General features: G+C 44.4%; 1 protein-coding gene across 3 annotated transcripts; it reads right to left on the bottom strand.

Moving 5' to 3' along the window:
* Positions 1-482: 482 nt before the first annotated feature.
* Positions 483-20,405, bottom strand: Tpm3 (tropomyosin 3). Of its 3 annotated transcripts, none has more exons than XM_026412928.2 (10): positions 20,204-20,405; positions 19,335-19,460; positions 7,270-7,403; positions 5,324-5,441; positions 5,146-5,216; positions 3,793-3,868; positions 2,924-2,986; positions 2,618-2,687; positions 1,343-1,421; positions 483-737 (listed from the first exon to the last, which is right to left on the bottom strand). In XM_026412928.2, exons 1-10 carry the CDS (start codon positions 20,318-20,320, stop codon positions 701-703), a joined length of 891 nt encoding a protein of 296 aa, XP_026268713.1. In that variant the 5' UTR covers positions 20,321-20,405; the 3' UTR covers positions 483-700. The 3 variants fall into 3 exon arrangements, with proteins under 3 accessions (XP_026268713.1, XP_026268714.1, XP_026268715.1); XM_026412929.2 differs by having other exon boundaries at positions 483-678; positions 20,204-20,404; XM_026412930.1 differs by lacking the exons at positions 483-737; positions 19,335-19,460; positions 20,204-20,405 and adding an exon at positions 13,266-13,412 and having other exon boundaries at positions 1,339-1,421.
* Positions 20,406-20,787: the final 382 nt, after the last annotated feature.

Here is a 20,787-nt window from a genome sequence, read left to right as displayed (position 1 = left end):
GGTTTAAAGAAAATGCAAAGCTGTTGAGAATTCAATCCATTGTGTGTTCTTCTGAGTAGGGATGATACAATTAGTCAATTTTAGTAGTAATGTACACAGGTCCACTGGGTGTCTGAGGATGCATTCTGAACCACTGAGAAAAGGATAAAGCATGTGTGATGGTCTTTCAACCTTACTGTGTCAAAAGAGGAGAACCTAAAGAGGGAATGGAAACAGTCTAAGCAGATGATTTAAGAGCTTGGAAGTGAAGGGTTCAGATGATCTCATTTAGCTCAAGAACACTAGAATTCCTAACCCAGGGAACCTCTATTAGCCTCCCACTCTGACAGACACCACTCAGGCAGGCTTAAATGTCAGGAAAAAATAGATACAAAAGTGGCTTTGATTCTACTGAGTCAACGGAGGGGGAGCCTATGATAACTGTTCTCCACATCACACCCCCAACGTTTTGCAGCAGCTTTGTCAATGACACAAATGCAGGGTGGCATGAGGCTTTCAGCAGCTTAGCATTTTAATTTGGGGTGGGGGTAGAATAGAGTACATAAGTTGCTTTGTGTCCCCTGCACCCTGATGCCTTGGGGACCAGCGAGGCTGACCAATAGAATCCAGAGCGAGAGTGGGCGCTGGGTTCCCCAGGAAGGGGCAGATCCAGAACAGAGCAGAAACGATGGTGGTCATCTGTATAAAAAGTAAGGGTACTCTAGGTGAGAAGGACCGGCATCAATCTAGGTAACAATCTGGGAGAAAGGAAGAGGAAATAAAGAGGCAGCAGCAGGAAATGATAAAACAGAGCCAGGCACTACAGCCTGTGAATTTGGCTTCTTTTCAGGGTTAATAGGAAGAGGTAGATTAGCATCAAGGATCAGGGATCCACAGCAAACAGATGAAGTCCCCAACAACTCTTTTTGGTGCTGTTTACTGCTTGGCTTGCTTCTGGGACTCAGCTAGATCCTTAGGTGAATGCTCTTTCTCATCTCAGATGTTTATCTGAACTTTGGCATTAGGGCACACATCAAGAGGCTTGCTCTCTAGGCCCTATTTCCTCAGTTGTATAGATTCTACCTTTAGTAGAACCCCTTCTGAGAGAACAACATTTGAAAAACAATTAAGAAAAATCACTATAAAATAGACCAAGAATAAAAAATATCAGGGTTTTACCACCGATCCAAGACTAAATGCCTCCCCAGCTTTTGCCAAACAAAGTAACCAGCACCAATGTTTCAAAAGTAAAGGTAGAGAGTCTAGTTTCCAAAGGACAAAACGAAAGCACGCTATGCAAAGCCTGTACCCCCACCCACCCATGAGCCAAGATCCCAGCCCCACTCTGCTGTCAGATAGTTACATAGAAGTCATGTCATTGAGGGCGTGGTCCAGCTCCTCGCTAATGGCCTTGTACTTCAGTTTCTGGGCATAGAGCTCATCTGGACAGGCACGGGAACCACAGGGAGGAATGAGGGGACAGAGTAAAAGATATCAGAAGCAGATGAAGAGAGGGAATCATTAGAAATTAGGAAAAGTGCGACCATGGGTCTAACACCAGAAAACGTCTATGCTGGCAGCCACGACTGGCTATTCTTAGATCCACTGTTTTCTAGGACCAAATGCACTTCTTGATGCCTCTGTTCAGTTGTAGCAAGAATTCAGAACCTGGGCATAGTCCTGTTACCAAAGGCACTCAAGAGGATACCACTCCCACCCACTAGCCCAATTCCTACCAGTGATAATACTGAATTCAATAAACAGAAAAGGGAGAATGCACACATCCACAGTGACATTTCTTTGCCTACCAGCTGTGAACACTATTCATGGCCCCCTTTGCTCTACAAGTTGCCTCTTCAAACTATTTTAAAGAACATCCTAGGACAAAGAGCATACCAAGGGAACACATCTCAGAGTTCTCAAAGCAAAAGACATTTTCCATTGTCATGGTGGATGCAGTTGTCAAATTGCAGGGACAGGAAGTATGTAGAAAGCCCCTGGTCAGTTCTGAGACAAGGTTATTTTACAGCTTCATCTCTTGGAGAGGTACCCTACAACTTGATTGGTGAATGGTACTGCTGAAAGTGGCCAGGGGGTGATATGCATCCTTGCTGCCTTTTGAAATCATGACTTCCATTTCAACTTGCCGACTAAGGATTTAGGATTACTCAATGAGAAGTAAATGCAGATATTACCAATCTCCTCAAAGGGAAGGAGGCAAAGTCCAAAATATTAGGCATTCTTGTTTCATTACTACAGACTGAACCCAGAGGTGCTCTACTGCCACTGAGCCACATCCCTGGTCCTTTCTTTTTATTTAATTTTAAGACAGAGTCTCACTTAGGTGCCCAGGCTGGCCTTGAACTTGCAATCCTCCTGCCTCAGCCTCCCAAATTGCTGGGATTATAGGTGTGTGCCACAGCACCTGGTTAGGTAGTCTTATTAAAGGGAAAGATTAAGTATAAAAATCCAATTCTAGGGTTTGATGCACTTCACTTGACTGTGGACAGGATGGGGCACATCATATGTGCCATGTCACTACCAATTCCCCTTGGTATACAAGAAAAAAGGTACATGGTCAATGGGCAAAATCCTCCTCTATATGTCTTTATTTTAATCCCTCCCCCAGGCTCCATACCTTCCAAATCATCAATTGTCTTTTCCAGTTTGGCTACCGATCTCTCGGCAAACTCAGCGCGGGTCTCTGCCTAGGGAAAACAAAAAACCAACCAGAATGTGAGATGACAAGTCAAAGAAAAGGATATCTATTTCTTCCATTTCCTACCTCCAGACTGGATTTGCAGAATCTAAACCAGCCAATCTAAGTCTACATTGATTTCTTACATAACTTATTATTTAGCATATATTATTATATAATTATTATATATTATATAATTATATTATTATGTAATTTATTATATATTTCATTAATCCCTCAACTCACCTCCTTGAGTTTATCAGTGAGAATCTTTATTTCTTCCTCATATTTGTCTTCTTTTTGAGAGTACTGTAAAGAAGTAGAATAAAAGTTTCAGAGTAGAAATTAGTCATACAGACAATACCCGCCCCCATGACATTTACTCCTATTATATTCTTTCTCTCTCTTTTTTTTTTTTGTTTTGTTTTTCTGCAGTAATGGGGATTTAACACAGTGCCTTGTGCATGCCACGTAAGAACTCTACCACTGAGCCACATCCCCAGGCCCCTATATTTATTCTTATATTGAATATCCTCTTGTATTTAATATGCTGAATGACCTAAGAGTTAAGAGCAAGGCCCAATTTTAGACAACCAGTTCTTAAAGTCCATCTATTTCTTTATAGCCATGATACCCTGAGAGTAGACCAGGACCTTTATTTTTAAACCAGAGTTAAGCTTTGATCTTACTCATATCAATGCAAAGTTTTTCCTTCCTACTGATGAATGAGCAGGAATAAAGACACCCCTAAGTCAACATGACTAAAATACTTCCCCATGAAAATAAAGAGAAATCTGTCTTGATTGCTCATTAGTCTTAGAACTGATTCTGTTGCCCTACAAGAAAGTCTATTAGGGCCCCTGATCATGCCTTTCAGCAAAGCAGCACCAGCCTGAGAGCACAAGACTCTAGGTGCCCAAGACCAGGACATTATTTTAACTAAAGCAATCAAAGTGCACAGGAGATTGCATTAAACCCAGGATCTGGATGGACATCATGGGGAAGAAGAGGACATTTCTCACTGGATTATAAGAAATGGGTATCTCCAGTCTTTCATCAAGGGCAGGGCTGGGCCCAGGCCCCAAAGCCTGTCACCTTCAGAAACCAGCCCCTACCTTCTCCGCCTGAGCCTCAAGAGACTTGAGGTTGTTGGTGACATTCTTCAGCTCCTCCTCCAGCTCAGAACACTTACTGTGAACATTTTAAATACCACAGGAGAGGAAAGGGGAAGAGGAAAAGAATAAAAAAAAAGGGAGAGAGACACACAGACGTGAATTGAACCTATCATGTAGAGAGTTGGAAAGCATACTGGGGAAAGAGAAGTTCCTTGGTAATCTGAGCAAGCATTAACCCTCCTCCCTCTACCATGGAACACATCAGGAGCAGCTGGACCCTCCTGCTCAGAATGTCTGTATACTAATAAAGAAAGAACACTTGATAGAAACCACTATCAGGAACGAGTCACAACTATCTGGGGTAGAGGTGGGAATGGATGCCCAACCCCAACAGTCCCCCAAATCACCCCAAGGAAGGAGAGACCCTGTTGAGAGGCAGTGAAATAATTGGGAAAGAAAGGATGAAAGATGCCAAATAAGTGGAAAGTATGGAGCATTCCATGAAGAGATGAGAAAGCACTCAACAAGTCAACCGGTGGAGGGGAGGAAGCTGCAAAACAAAACAAAACCACACCATACAAGGAACCTCTCTGTGGGTTTAATGGTTAGTACCTTTTCTTCAGCAGCATTCAGACACTTCAGGTTCTGGTCCATCAGTCTGATCTGCTCATCCATCTCTCGGCAACGGCTGTTAGTGATAGTCACGGGGATGGCACAAGCCAGGTTGTGGGGAGGGAGAAAGGTGAAAAAGGAACACAGCAAAAAAACAAGCAGCAAAATGAAAAAAAAAAAAAAAAATTCACAAAAACATGAAAAAACACCACCATGGTCATGATATGTCATGTCTGGGAGAAGGGAATGCAAGGGAAGCACAAATATATATGCATCAGCACTGACTTTGTTATACAAGGCCAGGAAGGTACTGATGGGGAGAAGGTAATATCTGCCTCTGCCCGAAAGTTGCCCAGCAGATTGGCAAAGTGGTCAAAACAGAGACCAGCTCTTAAGTCGGTATAGGCACTTCAACGCTTCAAGGAGAAAGACCTCCCAGGTGAAAGGACCCACAGTTATATAAAGGACCCACAGCACCAGTTAACTGTTCACCATTATTAGTCTTTATATTCCCTCAATTTGTAAATCTTCCCAAGAAGAAATCAGCAAGCCTCATTTGTCACCTGGTAGGTGGTCAAGACAGTGAGGAAGCCCAAGAGTCTAAAAGCACTTATAGAAGACTTCTACCCTGTAGGCCCTGTTTAACAAGGTTGAAAGAATGCTCGTTTATACATATCAGTGTCCAAGCCAAAAGGGAAGGGATGGAACAGTACAACAAGATCTGGGGAGTGAGATACTCACGACTCTGCCAGCTCAGCTCGTTCCTCTGTGCGTTCCAAGTCTCCTTCAATAATCACTAACTTACGAGCCACCTATAAGAACAGATTCAGGTACTGCTCAAGAAAGCAAAGAAGGAACCAGTTCCCTCCTGATTCTTTGCAGAAGCCTGATGTCACTGAATCAAGGAGGACAGACCTACCTCTTCATACTTCCTATCTGCTTCTTCTGCAATGTGCTTAGCTTCTTTGAGTTGGATTTCCTGGAGTTCCATCTTTTCTTCATCTTTTAGGGCCCGGTTTTCAATAACCTTCATACCTCTGCAAGAAAAAGGATGAACCCAGCACTGACACTCCATCCCAAGGGACTCACAGAATAGACTCAAAATTGCACCTTTTAAATCGAATTCCTCTCAGTCATTCAAATAGAAATTCTATAGCACTACTTGCACACCTGAATTTGCTTCCTTCTTTCATTCTTTCTTTCTCTCTCTCCTTTCCCATTTCTTATAAAAATAACAGACACTTGGTAAGAAATTAAATACTTAAGTGTATAGGCTAAGGGCATAAAGTCAAAACTGTCTCCCTTCTCATTTCTAGTCCTGCTCAGAGGTAAGCCCTTCCTCAATCCCTGTTTCACAGAGATACATGCAAAAAACTCCACCCCAACTTCCCCAAAAGAATCACATACTACACTATCCTTTCCACACTTTCCACCATATGGAAATGGTACCCACATAGCTTGTTCCTTTGCACAGCTACACAGTATTAATTTTCCTAAAAGGGCACTTTTAATTCTGAAAAGCCTTAGTTCAATACCAGCAAGTTGTTATGTACCCTCTATTGTGATTTGGCTCTTGACCTTAGTCACACATTACAATTACTGAGGCAATTTTAAAACAGCAGTGCCTGGACCTCTCTAGCAATTAATACCAACTGAAACGGGGTGGGATCCAAGCATCCCCTTATATGCACCCCCTCGATTCTAATAGTACATCCAGGATGAGAAGCTTTAGTGGATTGCTAGGCTCTGCCTCTAGAGTTTTTCATTTAGTAACTCAGGGAGGAACTGAGAATTTTAATTTCTACCAAGTGCCTAGATGTTGTTCATGCTGATGGTTTCAGACTTGACTTTGAGAGCCTATGTTAAAGGGGACTAATCTCACAAATGGAAGTGTATGATCCACAAAGTGGAAGCCACATGGTGACTCCCTTTTAAGGAGTGTTAGGTCAGTATATAGGGGGGGAAATAAATAAACAAATAACATTACAAATGGGTCAGAGGTCTAGGTAACCCTTACTGTATAAAAAGAAAAAAATTCACAAAAACATGAAAAAACACCACCATGGTCATGATATGTCATGTCTGGAAAAGGGAATGCAAGGGAAGCACAAATACATATGCATCAGCACTGACTTGTATGTGGAAATTTTTGTACCAGTTCTGGTACAAAAAAACAGAAAGAATATGCAAAACAGAAGGAAAGAAGATTATCTATAATATAGGTTATCTTTTTTTAATATTTATTTTTTAGTTGAAGTTGGACACAATATCTTTATTTTATTTATTTATTTTTATGTGGTGCTGATGATCGAACCCAGGGCCTTGCACGTGCTAGGCAAGCACTGTACCGCTGAGCCACAACCCCAGCCCTAGAGGTTAGCGTTTTTAAAAAGAGGTCTGACTTGAAGTGATACCACATACTTGCAATCCCAGCAACTCAGGGCGGAGGCAGGAGGATTGCAAGTTTGAGGCCATCCTCAGCAATTTAGCGAGATCCTCAGCAATTTAGCAAGACCCTACCTCAAAATAAAAAGAACTAAACATGTGATTCAGTGATTAAGCACCCCTGCGCTAGATCCCCAATACAAAAAACAAAACAAAACAAAAAAAAAAACAGTGGTAGAGCCTGTGTGAGGCCCTGGTTTAAATCCTTAGCACCACAAAGAACACAAAGAAACAAAAACAAAACACAAGTCTCTAGGGGAATTCTGTTCAGAGTCATTATGTACTTGTCTGTTTTTTGCTGTTTTTGTTTTTGTTTTGTCAAGGCCTTGTGCATGCAGGGCAAGTGCTCCGTCCCTGAGATACATCGACAGCCTATGAAGTGCGCCTGAAATCCATATTCTCTCAGACTCCCCCACACACCTCTCACTCTCATCAGCAGCTTTTTCTGCTTCCTCCAGCTTTTGCAGGGCAGTAGCAAGGCGCTCCTGAGCACGGTCCAGCTCCTCTTCAACCAGTTGGATCCTTCGGTTCAAGGAGGCTACCTCAGCCTCAGCCTGCATTTGAATGAAAGAATGGAAAAGTTAAGCAATAAATTAATGGATGAAAAGAACAATGAAAAGAACTAACACAGTAAGATTTGGGGCTGACTACCATGAAGAGGCAAGATTCTAGGGTAGAACCTGTCTTAGCTCAGATGCTAAAAGATCTAACAGACAGGAGGAAGATATATATGTATCTTCCTCCCTTTCCCACCAACAAACTCCCATATGTTCCACAGGAGGAGTGTTTAAAAACCTCAGTTCCTTGCCAGGCATGGGGGTGCGTGCCTATAATCCCAGCAACTTGGGAGACTAATGCAGGAGTATCATAAGTTCAAGGCCCATATGGGTAATTTATTAAGACCTTCAGTAACTTAACAAGACCCTGTCTCAAAATAAAATTTAAAAAAACAAAAAACCCTCAGTTCCTTGCCCAGATCAGTGACAGTACCCCATCTCCTCTTGGACTTAGTTCAAATTCCTAACACGTTGGGGTGAGAAAAGGTAGCCCGAAAAGGTTCTTTCTACCTGAATTCTGACTGGGAGGTACGTCTCACTCAGCAACTTTCTTGTAAATGTCTCATAAAATAGAAAATGAGCAAGGCTCTTAAAGAGAAAACTTTGGATTATCCATTAATTTATTGCTTAACTTGAGTTGTTAACCCTCTGATTTCCTTACCCTAAAATACCAGGAAGTAAACAAGCAAGAGAATGTTCACCAGGCTAGCCTTCCAGTGGAAAGCAAAAGAATGGAACACTGGGATACCTTCCTCCATGCCTTCAACGTGCCTCCTCAACCCCTTGAGTTGCCAAGGAAGAGCTGTTTCTGGTTAAAAGTATCTGCTTTGGTGACATTACCAAAAAACGAAACAATAACAACAAAAACCCACAAGTAAACATTCCACCACTCCTGCCTCCAAATTCCTGAATCCTTTCGATTTCTTTAGTCATCCCCTTACCTTCATTTTCCAATACAGTTTATATCAACCCTGTAACTGACTTCCAAGCTTGAGTGAGTAAATGTAAGGTCTGGCTATGGGGAGCTGGGGTTGTGGCTCAGTGATAGAGCACTCACCTAGCATGTGCAAGGCCCTGGGGTTCGATCCTTAGCACCACATAAAAATAAAAATAAAGGTATTGTGTCCAACTACAACTAAAAAATAAATATTAAAAAAAAAAAGGTCTGGCTATGGAATGAGAAACAAGGAAGGAGGGAGGCTGCCTGCACTGTGGACAGATTCTAAAGGTAGAAAAAGTCTCCTTCCTGTGATTGCTTTAAGTATGCAAGAATTTAATCTGCCCTGCAAACCACCCAGTTCAGATGCTTATCCAAGTGCCTGGTAAACATGATCTCTCCTCCACAGCTCAGACTGCCTGAATTCTATTACCCTGATTTCCTCCTAGTAGGCAGGGTGGCAGCAGCTTAGAAATCTGGGCCACCAGTCCTATGGGGAAGGATATAGCCCAAAAGACTCCTGGTAACAACCAGGACTGGTACGAAAATTTCCACATACAAACATAGGAGGTTCAAGGGCCAGGGAAGGGGGGCAGGGAGTTGGGGCAAAAATCTAACCACCAGACTACAGGGAAAAAAATTGACAAGTCTACATAAGCTGAAAGAACTAAGAAACCATTTGTGTCTCTAACCATACTATTCAAGACACCACAAAGACAAGTATTCTCTGGTTCTGTCTCTTCCAGGAAAACATATGTCCCCTAGGACAATACAGATTTCTCTTCCCAGACCAACAAGGCCAATCAGTCAAGATACAGGCTATCAGGCAGGAACTGAGAGATACTGCAGTACAATACAATTATTTACCCCCTTTCAGACACCTAAAATGAAAACACAAAATATGGAACTAGACTTGGGAGGAAGCTCATAAAATGCAAGTCCCCAGATCAGTAGTTACCCAAATTGGAGTAGAAGATAACAAGCTATGGGGGCAGGGTTGTAGTTTCCATGACAACAAGCTGGCTCAGGCAGTTTCTCCCACAAATCAGCATTTACAATAGAATTCTTCATAAGGCTGAAAAGGGAGGAGAAAACGCCTCTTGGTTCCCTTACAAGAGCATGCGCACACAAGACTATCAAAAGCAGAACCCAAGATGGGAGTCCCTATGAAGTCTTCAGAGATCCCAAAGGTTGGGGCTCCAGGTCATCACTGTTTTTCCCCCTTCTCCCATAGAGAATCAGCAGAATTGAGATCTGATACTCTTTTTAAAGAAATAAGGAAGACAACCTGACTTTCTTTCCCTTCAAGCCAGAGCCTATGCACAAGGCCTCTCCCTTTCAGGTCAACAAAAAAGAAAGTACTACCTTTTGCAAACCACACTGGCCCTGGGAAACATTAAATTTTGTGTGTTTCTAGTAAGCCTAGGTTTTAGCATGCTCACCCAGATATGGTCTTGGCCTTTCAGTCTACCCCCCTCTGGCCCAGCCTGGAAGATAATAGTCTGAGGTCCTTCCCTTCAAGTAATAAAAGGATGCTTCAGGGCCCAGGAGGCAAAGATCTCAGGGGTGGTGGTGGAAGTGGAAGCCAACAGGAATTTGGTCACATTAGAAGATGGCTGACAGCAGCTCCAGCTATGCCAAAAGTTTGGTTTAAATGCTACCATCCTCCACTCCAGAGAAAGTCCCAAAGTAAATCACATTCCTAAAGGCAAGAAACTGACAGCGCACTGGTTCTCAGAGGCAGAACAAGGCCAAGGACAGAAGGGGATTTGCCTAAATCTGGCACTCTGCCACACTGGAGTTTCTCTTTTTAGATAAAAGCCACAGATGGAATTAAAAGGAAAAGAGAGTACTAGGAAAGTTAAGCTTGAGCCCTGTGCCTGTAAGGGACTGCTGGAACTCATTGTGTTCACAAAAAGATCTACCAGGGAGCTAGATATCATGTCCTTGGGGGAATTTAAATTTATCAAGCGGGAGGGAGGCATGTTGGGAGCAAGGGAATAGAACTGTTTGCTGGTCCCAAAGTAAACAAAGGTGGAGCCTAAATGGAGGCACTCAGAGCAAAGGGCTATTTGCTTCTCCCCTATGAGTGTGCTCTGGTATGGGGGCAGAGAATGGTAAGCAGCAGGAAAGCAAATCTAAACCAAAGGAAGGTGCTACCCACCAGACCCCACAAAAACATTCTAACCCTCTCCAGAGACTAGGAATTGGGGATTAAAGCCAGAATCAAAAGAGCTGTTCAAAAGCTCACTCACTCCCCTCAACAAAATTCCTAAAATTTCAGGCCAGGACAAAAAAGGTGAGGGGGGCTATTTTAAAAAGATAAGGTGAGGGCTACGACTGTAGCTCAGTGTAGAGTTCATTCTCCTAGCCCCAGCCATTTGGGAGGCTGAGGCAGGAAGATCACTTGAGCTCATGAGTTCAGAGTTCAAGAAAAATCAAAAAGACCCCCTGTGGAAAGGAGGAAAATGTTACAGTGTTACATATGTAACATTCTTACCACCACAAATCAGAAGACCTGCATTTAAATTTTATATTGCCAGAAATACAAAGGAAACTCAAAACTAAAAGTGGATTTGAGAAGGTGCTACATTTAAAAAGGTCTATCTCCAGTTTGAGACCAGAAAAGACCCATCTTTTCAGAACAACTCCAGTGTCTCAGCTTTGATCTCATCCAGCTTCACAACATGGGCTGCTGGGTATTCATACAAAGTAACTAAAAAAATAATTGACAGTCCCACCAACAGCCTGAGATATCATCAGGGAGTGCTGAGCTTCCAGCTCTAGAGGGAGGAACCCGCAAAACCCACATTCCAGAATGCCCTTAAGAGAATAACAGGGCTGCGAATCAAGCTTAGTGGTAAAGAGCTTGCCTAGCACACAGGAGGCCTTGGATTCAATTCCCAGCATGGGATGAAAAAACAAGTAGAATAACAGGTGGTTCATTCCCTTCCTACCATCATTTTACCTCAGGAGAGTTTAAAGTTCACTAGAGCAGAAAGCCAAAAGATTATGTTCCCTCTGGCTAAGGAAGAGTAGATACTGGTTTCTTCAATATTTAACTATCAGCCTACTTCCCCACTTCCCCATTTTGAAAACTTCCTCACTAGACCTCAGCTCACTATGCAAATTTGGTAGGTTGAGTGAGGGAGGAAGCTACTTATGAAACTGCTCACTCTGTTGCTTTTCACCCCAGAATCACCAAGGAAAAAAGAGCCAAATTTTCCTGCAAGGAAATTACCAAATCTTGGGACACACAACATCATCTACCCAAAATTATTCTTAGAGTGCTCATATTTAAATGATGAGCCTAAGATGCTGCAGCTCAACCTCCTCCATACTCTGTCTTCCCCTTTAAGGCTATCTGGTCTCCAGAGCAAAAGAGATGAGAAAGTGTCATTTGTTTGAGTCACTCAGCCAGTCCATCTCACTTGAATTGAAAATTAGAAGGTACCGGTATACTGAACAGAGGAAAAATACACCTAGAAAAAGGTAACTGAGGAAAACAAGCTGCAGCATCTCCATACTATTATAAAATACAAGTATCAACTTGGTGCACAGCTATAACTTCCCTTTCCCACCCCTTTCCAAATTTCACTTCTCCCCCCAAAAACAAATTCTCAGTCACTCCCACTGGGGCATGAAGAAAAAAAATAAAAGAACCTATCAAGAGGAAGAACAAAAGAATATCAAGAAACCACAAGAGTTCTTTCATCAGGTCTTCACATTATTAGCAACAGTTACTTTAGGCTCATCCTCTGAAATCAAAGATTCAAGAGATCAGCTTCACCCACTAGACTGCACCCTAGATCTTGGAAAATATTATGGCTTACTAAAACTAGTCAACCACTTCTAAAAGGAAAACTCAAGAATCACCATTCATTCCACCAGCACTTTATGTTCCAACTTCCAGCTGAACAAATATTGAACTTTAAAAAAAAAAAAAAAAAAAAAAGACTGTATGGACAATTCGGAAAGTAGCAACTATTCTGTCTGCATCCACCACATTGCCCAGCTCAATCAGAACTACCTTGAGATTGGCACGGACCTCTGATTCGCTGCCATACACTCCCTTATCAGTTCTTCTTGGAAGAAATGTTCTTAACTAGTTCAGCCTGCACTGATCAAATTCAGCAGCGAAGGTCTCAATCTAGCAGACGTTCCTGCCTTTCAGGTCTTTATGGGTAGGGCCAGGGAAGTTGGCTGGACGCTACACTTGCACACTGATGTAGGGAGAGAAATACCATCATTTCCCTCCCGCTTCATGACAAATGTGTGTGGAGGTCCCGGTAAGAGGAAAGGGCCCTAGGCCACAGGATGGGAGGCGGTGCAGTGGCCTCAAGCTCCTCCAGCGAGGGAGGGCACCGCGCTTCCTCCGAGCCGACTGCTGCCTCATTTCCTGAGTAGGAGGGGGAGCGGAAAAGCAGCCAGCAGGCCGAGCCGAGGGCTTTCCGGCGGTTCCCACCCCCAGCCCGCACCCTTTCACGGGAGGTTAGGCCCAGCCCTCCCGGACCAGAGGAGCCCCCACTCCCTCTTACTCCTTGGGCCGGAAACCTCAAGAGAAACCAAAGTCCCCCCACCCTTCACGGGGAAGTGGGGGAGGGAGAGGCCGCTGAGCCCCTCCCCCGGCCGCGCCCGACGGCGAGGGACAGAATGAATGAGCTGCAAGGAGGAAAAACCACTCCCCGGGCCCCGCGAGGCTCGGTTCCTTCAAAGGTCAAGCCTGCTCGCCGGAGCGCTCCATTCCCCGCTGGCTCGCTGGCTGTCCCGTCGGAGCTGAGCTCCACCCATCCTCCGGGCTCAACTTCATTTCCGGGCCTCCTTGGCCCGCAAAGGACCGCGCATCACAGCCAAAGGCGCCCTATGCGGGGTCCCGGCTGCGCCGGTGCCTGGACCTCCCTCGTGCGCCTCGCTCTCGGTACCTGTTCCCGGGCCCGCCTTTCTCCCTCAACTTCCCGCTGGAGGCGCTCAGCCCTCTCCTCGGCATCATCCGCTTGCTGCTGCAGAACCTGGATCTTGCGCTTCACCGCCTCGACGGTGGTGATCCCGGCCATGGTGCCCACCCAGCGGCTTCTCGTTATCTGCCTTCTGCCTCCTCTCGGCGCTGCAGCCGCTTCTCACCCCTACTTCCGCCTGCTACGCCCTGAAATACCGGAACTCACCCACCCGCCCGGATGTGACGCCACCGCTGCGGCGCCCTCCCTCTGCCAGGCAGGCGGGAAGGCTGTCCACTGGAGGGAGAGCCGGACCGGGCGAGGGGCGGAGCCTCGCAGTCGCCCTGGGCGACCACTCCCCGCCGGCCTTTCCCTGGATTAGTAAAGAGGGGCGGGGTTGGGAAGAGGGAGGGTTACCATGGTAACTGGGGGTCGCAGCGTGGTCTAGCCTTTCTGTCCAGGCAGGCTGCCCACAATGGTTGGCCCATTTACAAGTGTCGTGTTGCCCCTCCACTCCCGAAGTTGACCTCGCAATGCCTGTTCGCCACCGCTTACCCATGAGGGCACCCTGTATCCTCTCCACAATAGAAACATCCTACAGTCTCTGCTTCCACCCATCCCAGGACAGGTTCTAAGAAAAGCCCAAAAGACTTTCTGGGTCTCATCTTTCAAAGAGTTTTCCACTACAGCTTCCTACCAAAATTTGCTCAGGTAGGTTCTCTCCATTTCCTGGAAATCAATGAAGGAAACTATTGGGGTGGAAGAGACAGGCAAGTTGATCAAGTCCTCATTCTATTTAGCATCGATCGTTAACTTAAATATTCTATTTACAATACCAATGTTTCCCCTATTTGACAGTCAGCATGCACCATTAACCTGGGCGTGATGGCCCAGACCTGTAAAATCCCAGCAACGAGGCAGGAGGATCCCAAGTTTGAGGCCTGCCTGGGCAACCTAAAGAGACCCTGTCTTAAAATTTAAAAAATAACAATTGTAAAGCACCCCTGGGTTCAATCCCCAATATCCCCCTTTACCCCCACCTGGCAAAATATATATATACCATTAATTGACTTACCAGCCCCTTCAAGTTTTGGAATGACTCAGGACTTGGTAATTTAATGATCACTTACAGTCCTTTCTGCAGATATGCCCCCATTCTATCAGGAAGGAATTCTTATTGCAGATTCCTGTCACTAGATCCTTTGTGCAACAGCAAGATAGAGGTGCCTGGAAAACTACTGTGGAATTGAACTTCCATTCTATTATGACTTTCACCAATTTCACTGCCTCTACTGCATGAGGTATCCCAAGGAACTAGATCCTGCTCCTACAGACACTGCTATGCAGGATTTCTGGAAATACAATAATAAACTTGAGCCAGGCTCTATGGCAAACCATTGTAAACCCAGCAACCGGCGAGGTTGAGGCAGGAGGATCACAAGTTTGAGGGCAGCCTGGGCAACTTAGAGAAACCAGTCTCAAAGAAGCTAAAAAGGGATGGGGAAACCAGGATTGGTGGCACATGCCTGAAATCCCAGCAGCTAAGGAGACTTAGATGGGAGGATCGAGAGTTCAAAGCCAGGGCTGGGGATGTGGCTTAAGCGGTAGCGCGCTCAGCTCGCCTGGCATGCATGTGGCCCGGGTTCGATCCTCAGCACCACATACCAACAAAGATGTTGTGTTCACCGAGAACTAAAAAATAAATATTAAAAATTCTCTCTCTCTCTCTCTCCTCTCTCACTCTCTCTTTAAAAAAAAAAAAAAGAGTTCAAAGCCAGCCTCAGCAACTTGGGGGGAACTAAGCAACCCAGTGAGACCCTGTCTCTAAATAAAATACAAAATAGGGCTGGGGATGTGGCTCAGTGGTAAGTGCCCCTGGGTTTAACTTCCAATACCAAAAGAAAAAAGGTAGAAAAAAAAAGAGAGAGACTTGAGGTATATTTTTCTTCCCTTGCTGGAACTGGGAATCAAAACCAGAGTCTTCACACACTAGACAAATGCTTTATCACTGAGTTACATCCCCAGCCCAGCCAGACTTGAAAATTTTATTTTCCCCTCTATTTCTTTGTATTCCTTCATCCTTCTCAGTAAGTAATAATGATAAATTTCTCCTCTGGTGCAGCTCTTTTCCCCTACAGAATTAGCATACAGAATAGGACTTAGAATCAAGAATCTTAACCCTTAAATTGGAAAGACAATTGTTGTGTAATATCTGGGTCTGATTCTAAGGATGCGCCCTCCAGAGAATCTGCCTTCCTCTCTCTTTTTGAAATACTAAATAATGACCTTATTCAGAAGAAAAAAACTTGGACCAACAATAAATTTTCTTGGTAGGGTACTTTGATTTCTCCCACAGTAACTGCAAAGGAAGAGCAGACACTTGATGGCCTAATTTTTCCAGCTGGCTTTAAAGAAATCTCATCCCAAGGTGGGTGGAAGTGAGATTTTCTTATCTGGACACTGATCAGCAGGGGGCACTATTGCACCTCTCTGGGCCCCAGTGAAGAAGCTGAAGCCCTTGTCCTAGACAACCCAAAGGGGTGTTGAGAGCGCCACTGAATTCCTGAGGCTGGTGGACTTGAACAGATAATCTCCTCTTGATCCAGGGAAACAGATGGGCTGACTCCTGATAGCCTTTAGGAACATGATGGATAGGCAGCAAGGGGCCCAGTGCTATTGTTTTCCTGGTGACAAACAATATAATATATCAACAAGTTTATATGTCCAGGTCTGTTCCTTCTCCTCCCATCTCTCCCAATGCCTATTCCTAAAAAAGGATGTTATGACTCTGTGTCCTAACCATTGTACTCCTCTTACCCGTTTCTCCCTAAACATCTTCTGATTTCATCTCAGATGAAGAGGGCCTTAGGCATGGTTGCACAACAGTATAAATGTATATGTAGTGTCGCTGTGTACTTAAAAGATGGTTAAAGTGGCAAATTTTATGTATTTATATTCTGCCACAATTTTTAAAACAATATTAGACAATCTTGAAGAAGTACAAAAAATAAAGTTTGGATTGACCTTTGCCACATCCTTGCCTTTCTTTGTTCAAGCAGTCCTAGCAAATCCTAGACTTTCACAAAGGCTTCTCAGATAACCAGTTCTGCCTGTGTAAACATGCAGCTATTCACTTCCTCATCCCTCTCCTCCCTGTCCACCTACAACAAGGTAATATGTCCTGTTTACTTATTTATTAATCAGAAGAATAGAGCTTCCTTTGTATTGGACAAAGCACCCTTCCCACAAAGATGTATATATATTATGCTGCAGATGATGCTGACCCTTGCTCACTCTCTCTCTCTCTCTTTTTTTTTTTTTTTTTTTTTTTTGGTGCCAGGGATTGAACTCAGGGGCACTCAACCACTGAGTCACATCCCCAGTCCTAATTTTTTTTTTGGGAGGGGGATTTTATTTAGAGATAGGGTCTCACTGAGTTGTGTAGCGCCTCAAAGTTGCTGAGGCTGGCTTTGAACTTGCATTCCTCCTGTCTCAGCCTCCTGAGCTGCTGAGATTACAGGCATGTGTCACCATGCCTGGCCCTTACTCTCTTTTTAAACCTTGCTACTCTTCCTTATTTGGTACTTTTCCAATTCCTATAAACAATAACTTGCTTTCCTTTTTTTTACTTTTTTTTTTTTTTTTTGGTATCAGGGATTGAACCCAGGGTGCTCAACCACTGAGCCACATCCCTAGCTGTTATTATTTTTTATTTTGAGACACTAAATTGCTTAGAGCCTCCCTAAGTTGCTGAGACTAGTTTTGAACTTGTGATTCTCCTGCCTCAGCCTTCTGAGCTGCTGGGATTACAGGTGTACACCACCATGCCCGGTTGTATAAAACATTTTAAGACAAACTGGGTGTGCCAATGCACAACTGTAATCCCAGCTACTCTGGAGATTGAGGCAAGAGGATCTCAAGTTTGAGGCCAGCCTTGGCCACTTAGCAAGACACTATCTCAAAAAGAAAAAAAAAAAAGTTAAAGGATTGAGGATGTATCTCAGTGGTAAAGCACCCCTGTGTTCAATCGCAAGTATCAAAATAAATAAATAAAATAAATAAACAATTCAACAGACAGAATTCAGCCCCAAGAAATTCCTTTATCTTCCCGGTGATAGATTTATTATCTATAGCCTCCCTCACTTTCCCTCTTCCAAGATCTGATATTAGACTTCCTTTTCTTGCTTGTGGAACACACCTCCTCGAGCCTGCAAATATTTTAGCTTAAGGACCTCCCTGGGGAGTTGTTTTCTAGCATCTCACAAAACTATGCTAACCTGACATTGTGCTAGTTTGTGAAAACGTCTATCCTCTGGTCCATATACTGGAACCAGAGAGATTCATCCATCCATACCTGGGACCTAAGCTTGGCAACTCCAACAAGCCGTCTATCACTCACCCTGGGGGTAACCTGTGGGGTTTTGTTTGCTTGCTTGTTTGTTTGCAGTTTTCCAAGAAGAGAGAATTCTCTTTTACAAAGAGCTGGACATGGTGGAACACACCTATAATCCCAGCAACTTCAGAGACTGAGGCCAGGTATAGCAATTTAATGAGACCAAAATAAATAAAAGGGCTGGGAATGTAGCTCAGTGGTAGAATGCCCCTGTACCACTAGGTTCAATCCCCAGTACCACAGGTGGTAGGGAGATAATTCCTGTGGGCTGGGTTTATAGCCCAGGTGGAAGGTTTTGGGTTCAATCCCTAGTTCCTCAAAAAAATATTTCTATGGTACTTTTCTTCCAAAAAATTTCCTATCTGGTCTATTATCTTTGCAGCAAACTTCAAAATTGAAGATGAAAGAAAATAGGTGGTGGGCTGGGGATGTGGCTCAAGCGGTAGCGCGCTCGCCTGGCATGCGTGCGGCCCGGGTTCGATCCTCAGCACCACATACCAACAAAGATGTTGTGTCCGCCGAGAACTAAAAAATAAATATTAAAAATTCTCTCTCTCTCTCTCTCCTCTCTCACTCTCTCTTTAAAAAAAAAAAAGAAAAGAAAATAGGTGGTTACAGGATAATATGAAGTGGTTTAAAAAAAAGGTAATTTACTTCCTTTTCAAATGTGAACAATCAGCCCTACAGAAACATTAATTTAATCAAGAACAGAGTAAGGTCTGGTGGTGATAACTTTACCTCCAAACATTCCTTAGTTTCTATTAAAGTCCACTCTAGGGACCTCTGAATTGCCCTATGAGCAGTACTTCCTATGGTATCTGAGGCATAAGGGCAGGTGTCCACATTGGCCAAGATGAATAGACCCATATAGGGCCAGGGTCAATGTGACCTCCATTTCCCATTGTGAAATCCAAGCTGGCTTTGTTGGGCAGTTGAGATATGAGAGTTTCTCTATTAATACACACATCTACATGCCTAGCCTTGTACACAAAAGCTAAGAATGTGGCATGGGGTAGGAGGTAGGATACATGATAGCAGTCTGGACTGGGAGTCCAATCCCTTTGTCCAAGTCCTGGAAAAGATAATTAAATTCCCCAGCTCGGGGTAGGTAAAATAAAAACGAGACATCTACATGAATGTCTCTCTCTCTCTCTCTCTCTCTCTCTCTCTATCTCTATCTCTATCTCTTTCTTTCCTTGGACAGGGAATTGAACCCAGGGTATTTAACCACTGAGCCACATCCTCAACCCTTTTTATATTTTATTGCAAGACAGGGTGTCTTGGTAAGTTGCCCAGACTAGCCTTGAACTTGCAATCCTCTTGCTTTAGCTTCCCAAGTTGCTGGGATTACAGGCATGCACCACTGCACTGGGCCTTTCTTTCTTTCTTTTTTTTTTTTTTCCTTTCAACCCATTTTCTCATGTGTGCTGGGCAAGTACTCTACCACTGAGCTACATCCCCAACCCCAACATGTCTTTGAGAAAGAAAATATATGCCATTATGAGGATTTACTGGCATGTGATTAAATGCAAAAATGTGTATAGGTATATATATCTATGTTCCATGAGCCCACAAGTATGTATATGTCAGAGTGTGTTGGAATATATTAATATGAAGATGTCTGTGTGTAGATGAAACACATCCTCCATCTCTCTCATACTCACATCAGCTGCTTTCTTCTCTGCTAGCTCCAGCTTCTCCTGGGCATCCTTTAAGGCTTCAGAATACTTGTCCAGCTCATCCTCTGTCCCTTTCAGCTTCTTCTGCATAGCTGCTAATTCATCCTCCAGCTACAGGAGTCCAGAGAGTCACACACAAAGAGGGTAGGATTGAGATCTGGATCATGCATGATCATGCAGACTCGGACTCTGATAGACCTGAGTCCAGCCTCCATGTTACCCTCCCCAAAGACAGACACATTTTCTCTTCAACCACCTTCATCCCACTGCTCCAGGAGTAATGTTGTGACTTGATCTGGGACCCTAAAGTCTCTGATCCTAAGATCAACAAACCATCCTGGGTTTTCATCCAAGACCCTTAGATGGTAAATATCCAAGAGCGTAGAAAGATACCTGTGACACTATTGAAGAGAAAAGAGGTGGTTCATGTTAAACTCTTACCTTTTCCTCTAGAAGTCAGGTTCTTCCAAAATGTGGTCCACTAATCCAGCAGTCACACTGTGGCACCAAAGAGGCCACTGACTTTGCCACAGTTACACAGGCATTCAAGGACCCTAGATAGCCTCTACTGTCCATTGAGGCTGGGGAGTCCCTCCCGCCAAAGAAGGAGCTGGCACCAGTGGTCACTGCCTTTCCCATGAAACCGCTTCACTCTCCCCCTCCTTCCCTCTCTCCCTCCTTCCCTCTCACCCTCCTCCTTCCCTCTCTCCCTCCTTCCCTCTCTCCCTCCTTCCCTCTCTCCCTCCTTCCCCAGCAGGTGAGGTGGCTCAGTGGTCACTGCCTTTCCCATGAACCCCCTTCCCTCTCCCCCTCCGGTTCCCCAGCAGGTGAGATGGCCCAGTGCCACCACCTACCTGCTTACTCCTTTCCTCGGCCTGCTTCTGCTCCGCTTCAGCCTGCTCTGCCCGGTCCAAAGCATTCTCCTTGTCCAACTTCAGCATCTGCATTTTTTTCTTGATGGCCTCCATCATGGGCAGTGGCTGTTGGTGGGATTACCTGTGAACAGTGGAGAACTAGAGACTAGGACAAGAAAGGAGGAGCAACGAGGGGTCCCCAGACTTGAGCCTTTATCTCTGCTTAGGGCTCCACCTCTTATTCCCAATATGGTCTTTCCAACTCCCTCCACCCCCATCAGTATTCTCCCGGGGGAACACAGGGTGAGACACTTTGATGGACTGACATCACCACCAACAACCACCACCAAAAAAAAAAAAAAAAAAGCAAGGGGGAACAGCTGAGGCTGATTTTAGACAATGGAAAGTGGGGGAGGGGAAAGGCTCTCCCTGAGTCTGAAACTTTCCACTCTTTCTGGGTGATTTAAAAATGCAGGGACGGGGCTGGAGATGTGGCTCAAGCGGTAGCGCGCTCGATGATCCTCAGCACCACATACAAATAAAGATGTTGTGTCTGCCGAGAACTGAAAAATAAACATAAAAAA

This window comes from Urocitellus parryii, chromosome 11, assembly GCF_045843805.1.
Source record: "Urocitellus parryii isolate mUroPar1 chromosome 11, mUroPar1.hap1, whole genome shotgun sequence".
In the NCBI taxonomy this organism is placed as follows: domain Eukaryota; kingdom Metazoa; phylum Chordata; class Mammalia; order Rodentia; family Sciuridae; genus Urocitellus; species Urocitellus parryii.
This window is presented reverse-complemented; position numbering and strand designations above follow the sequence as displayed.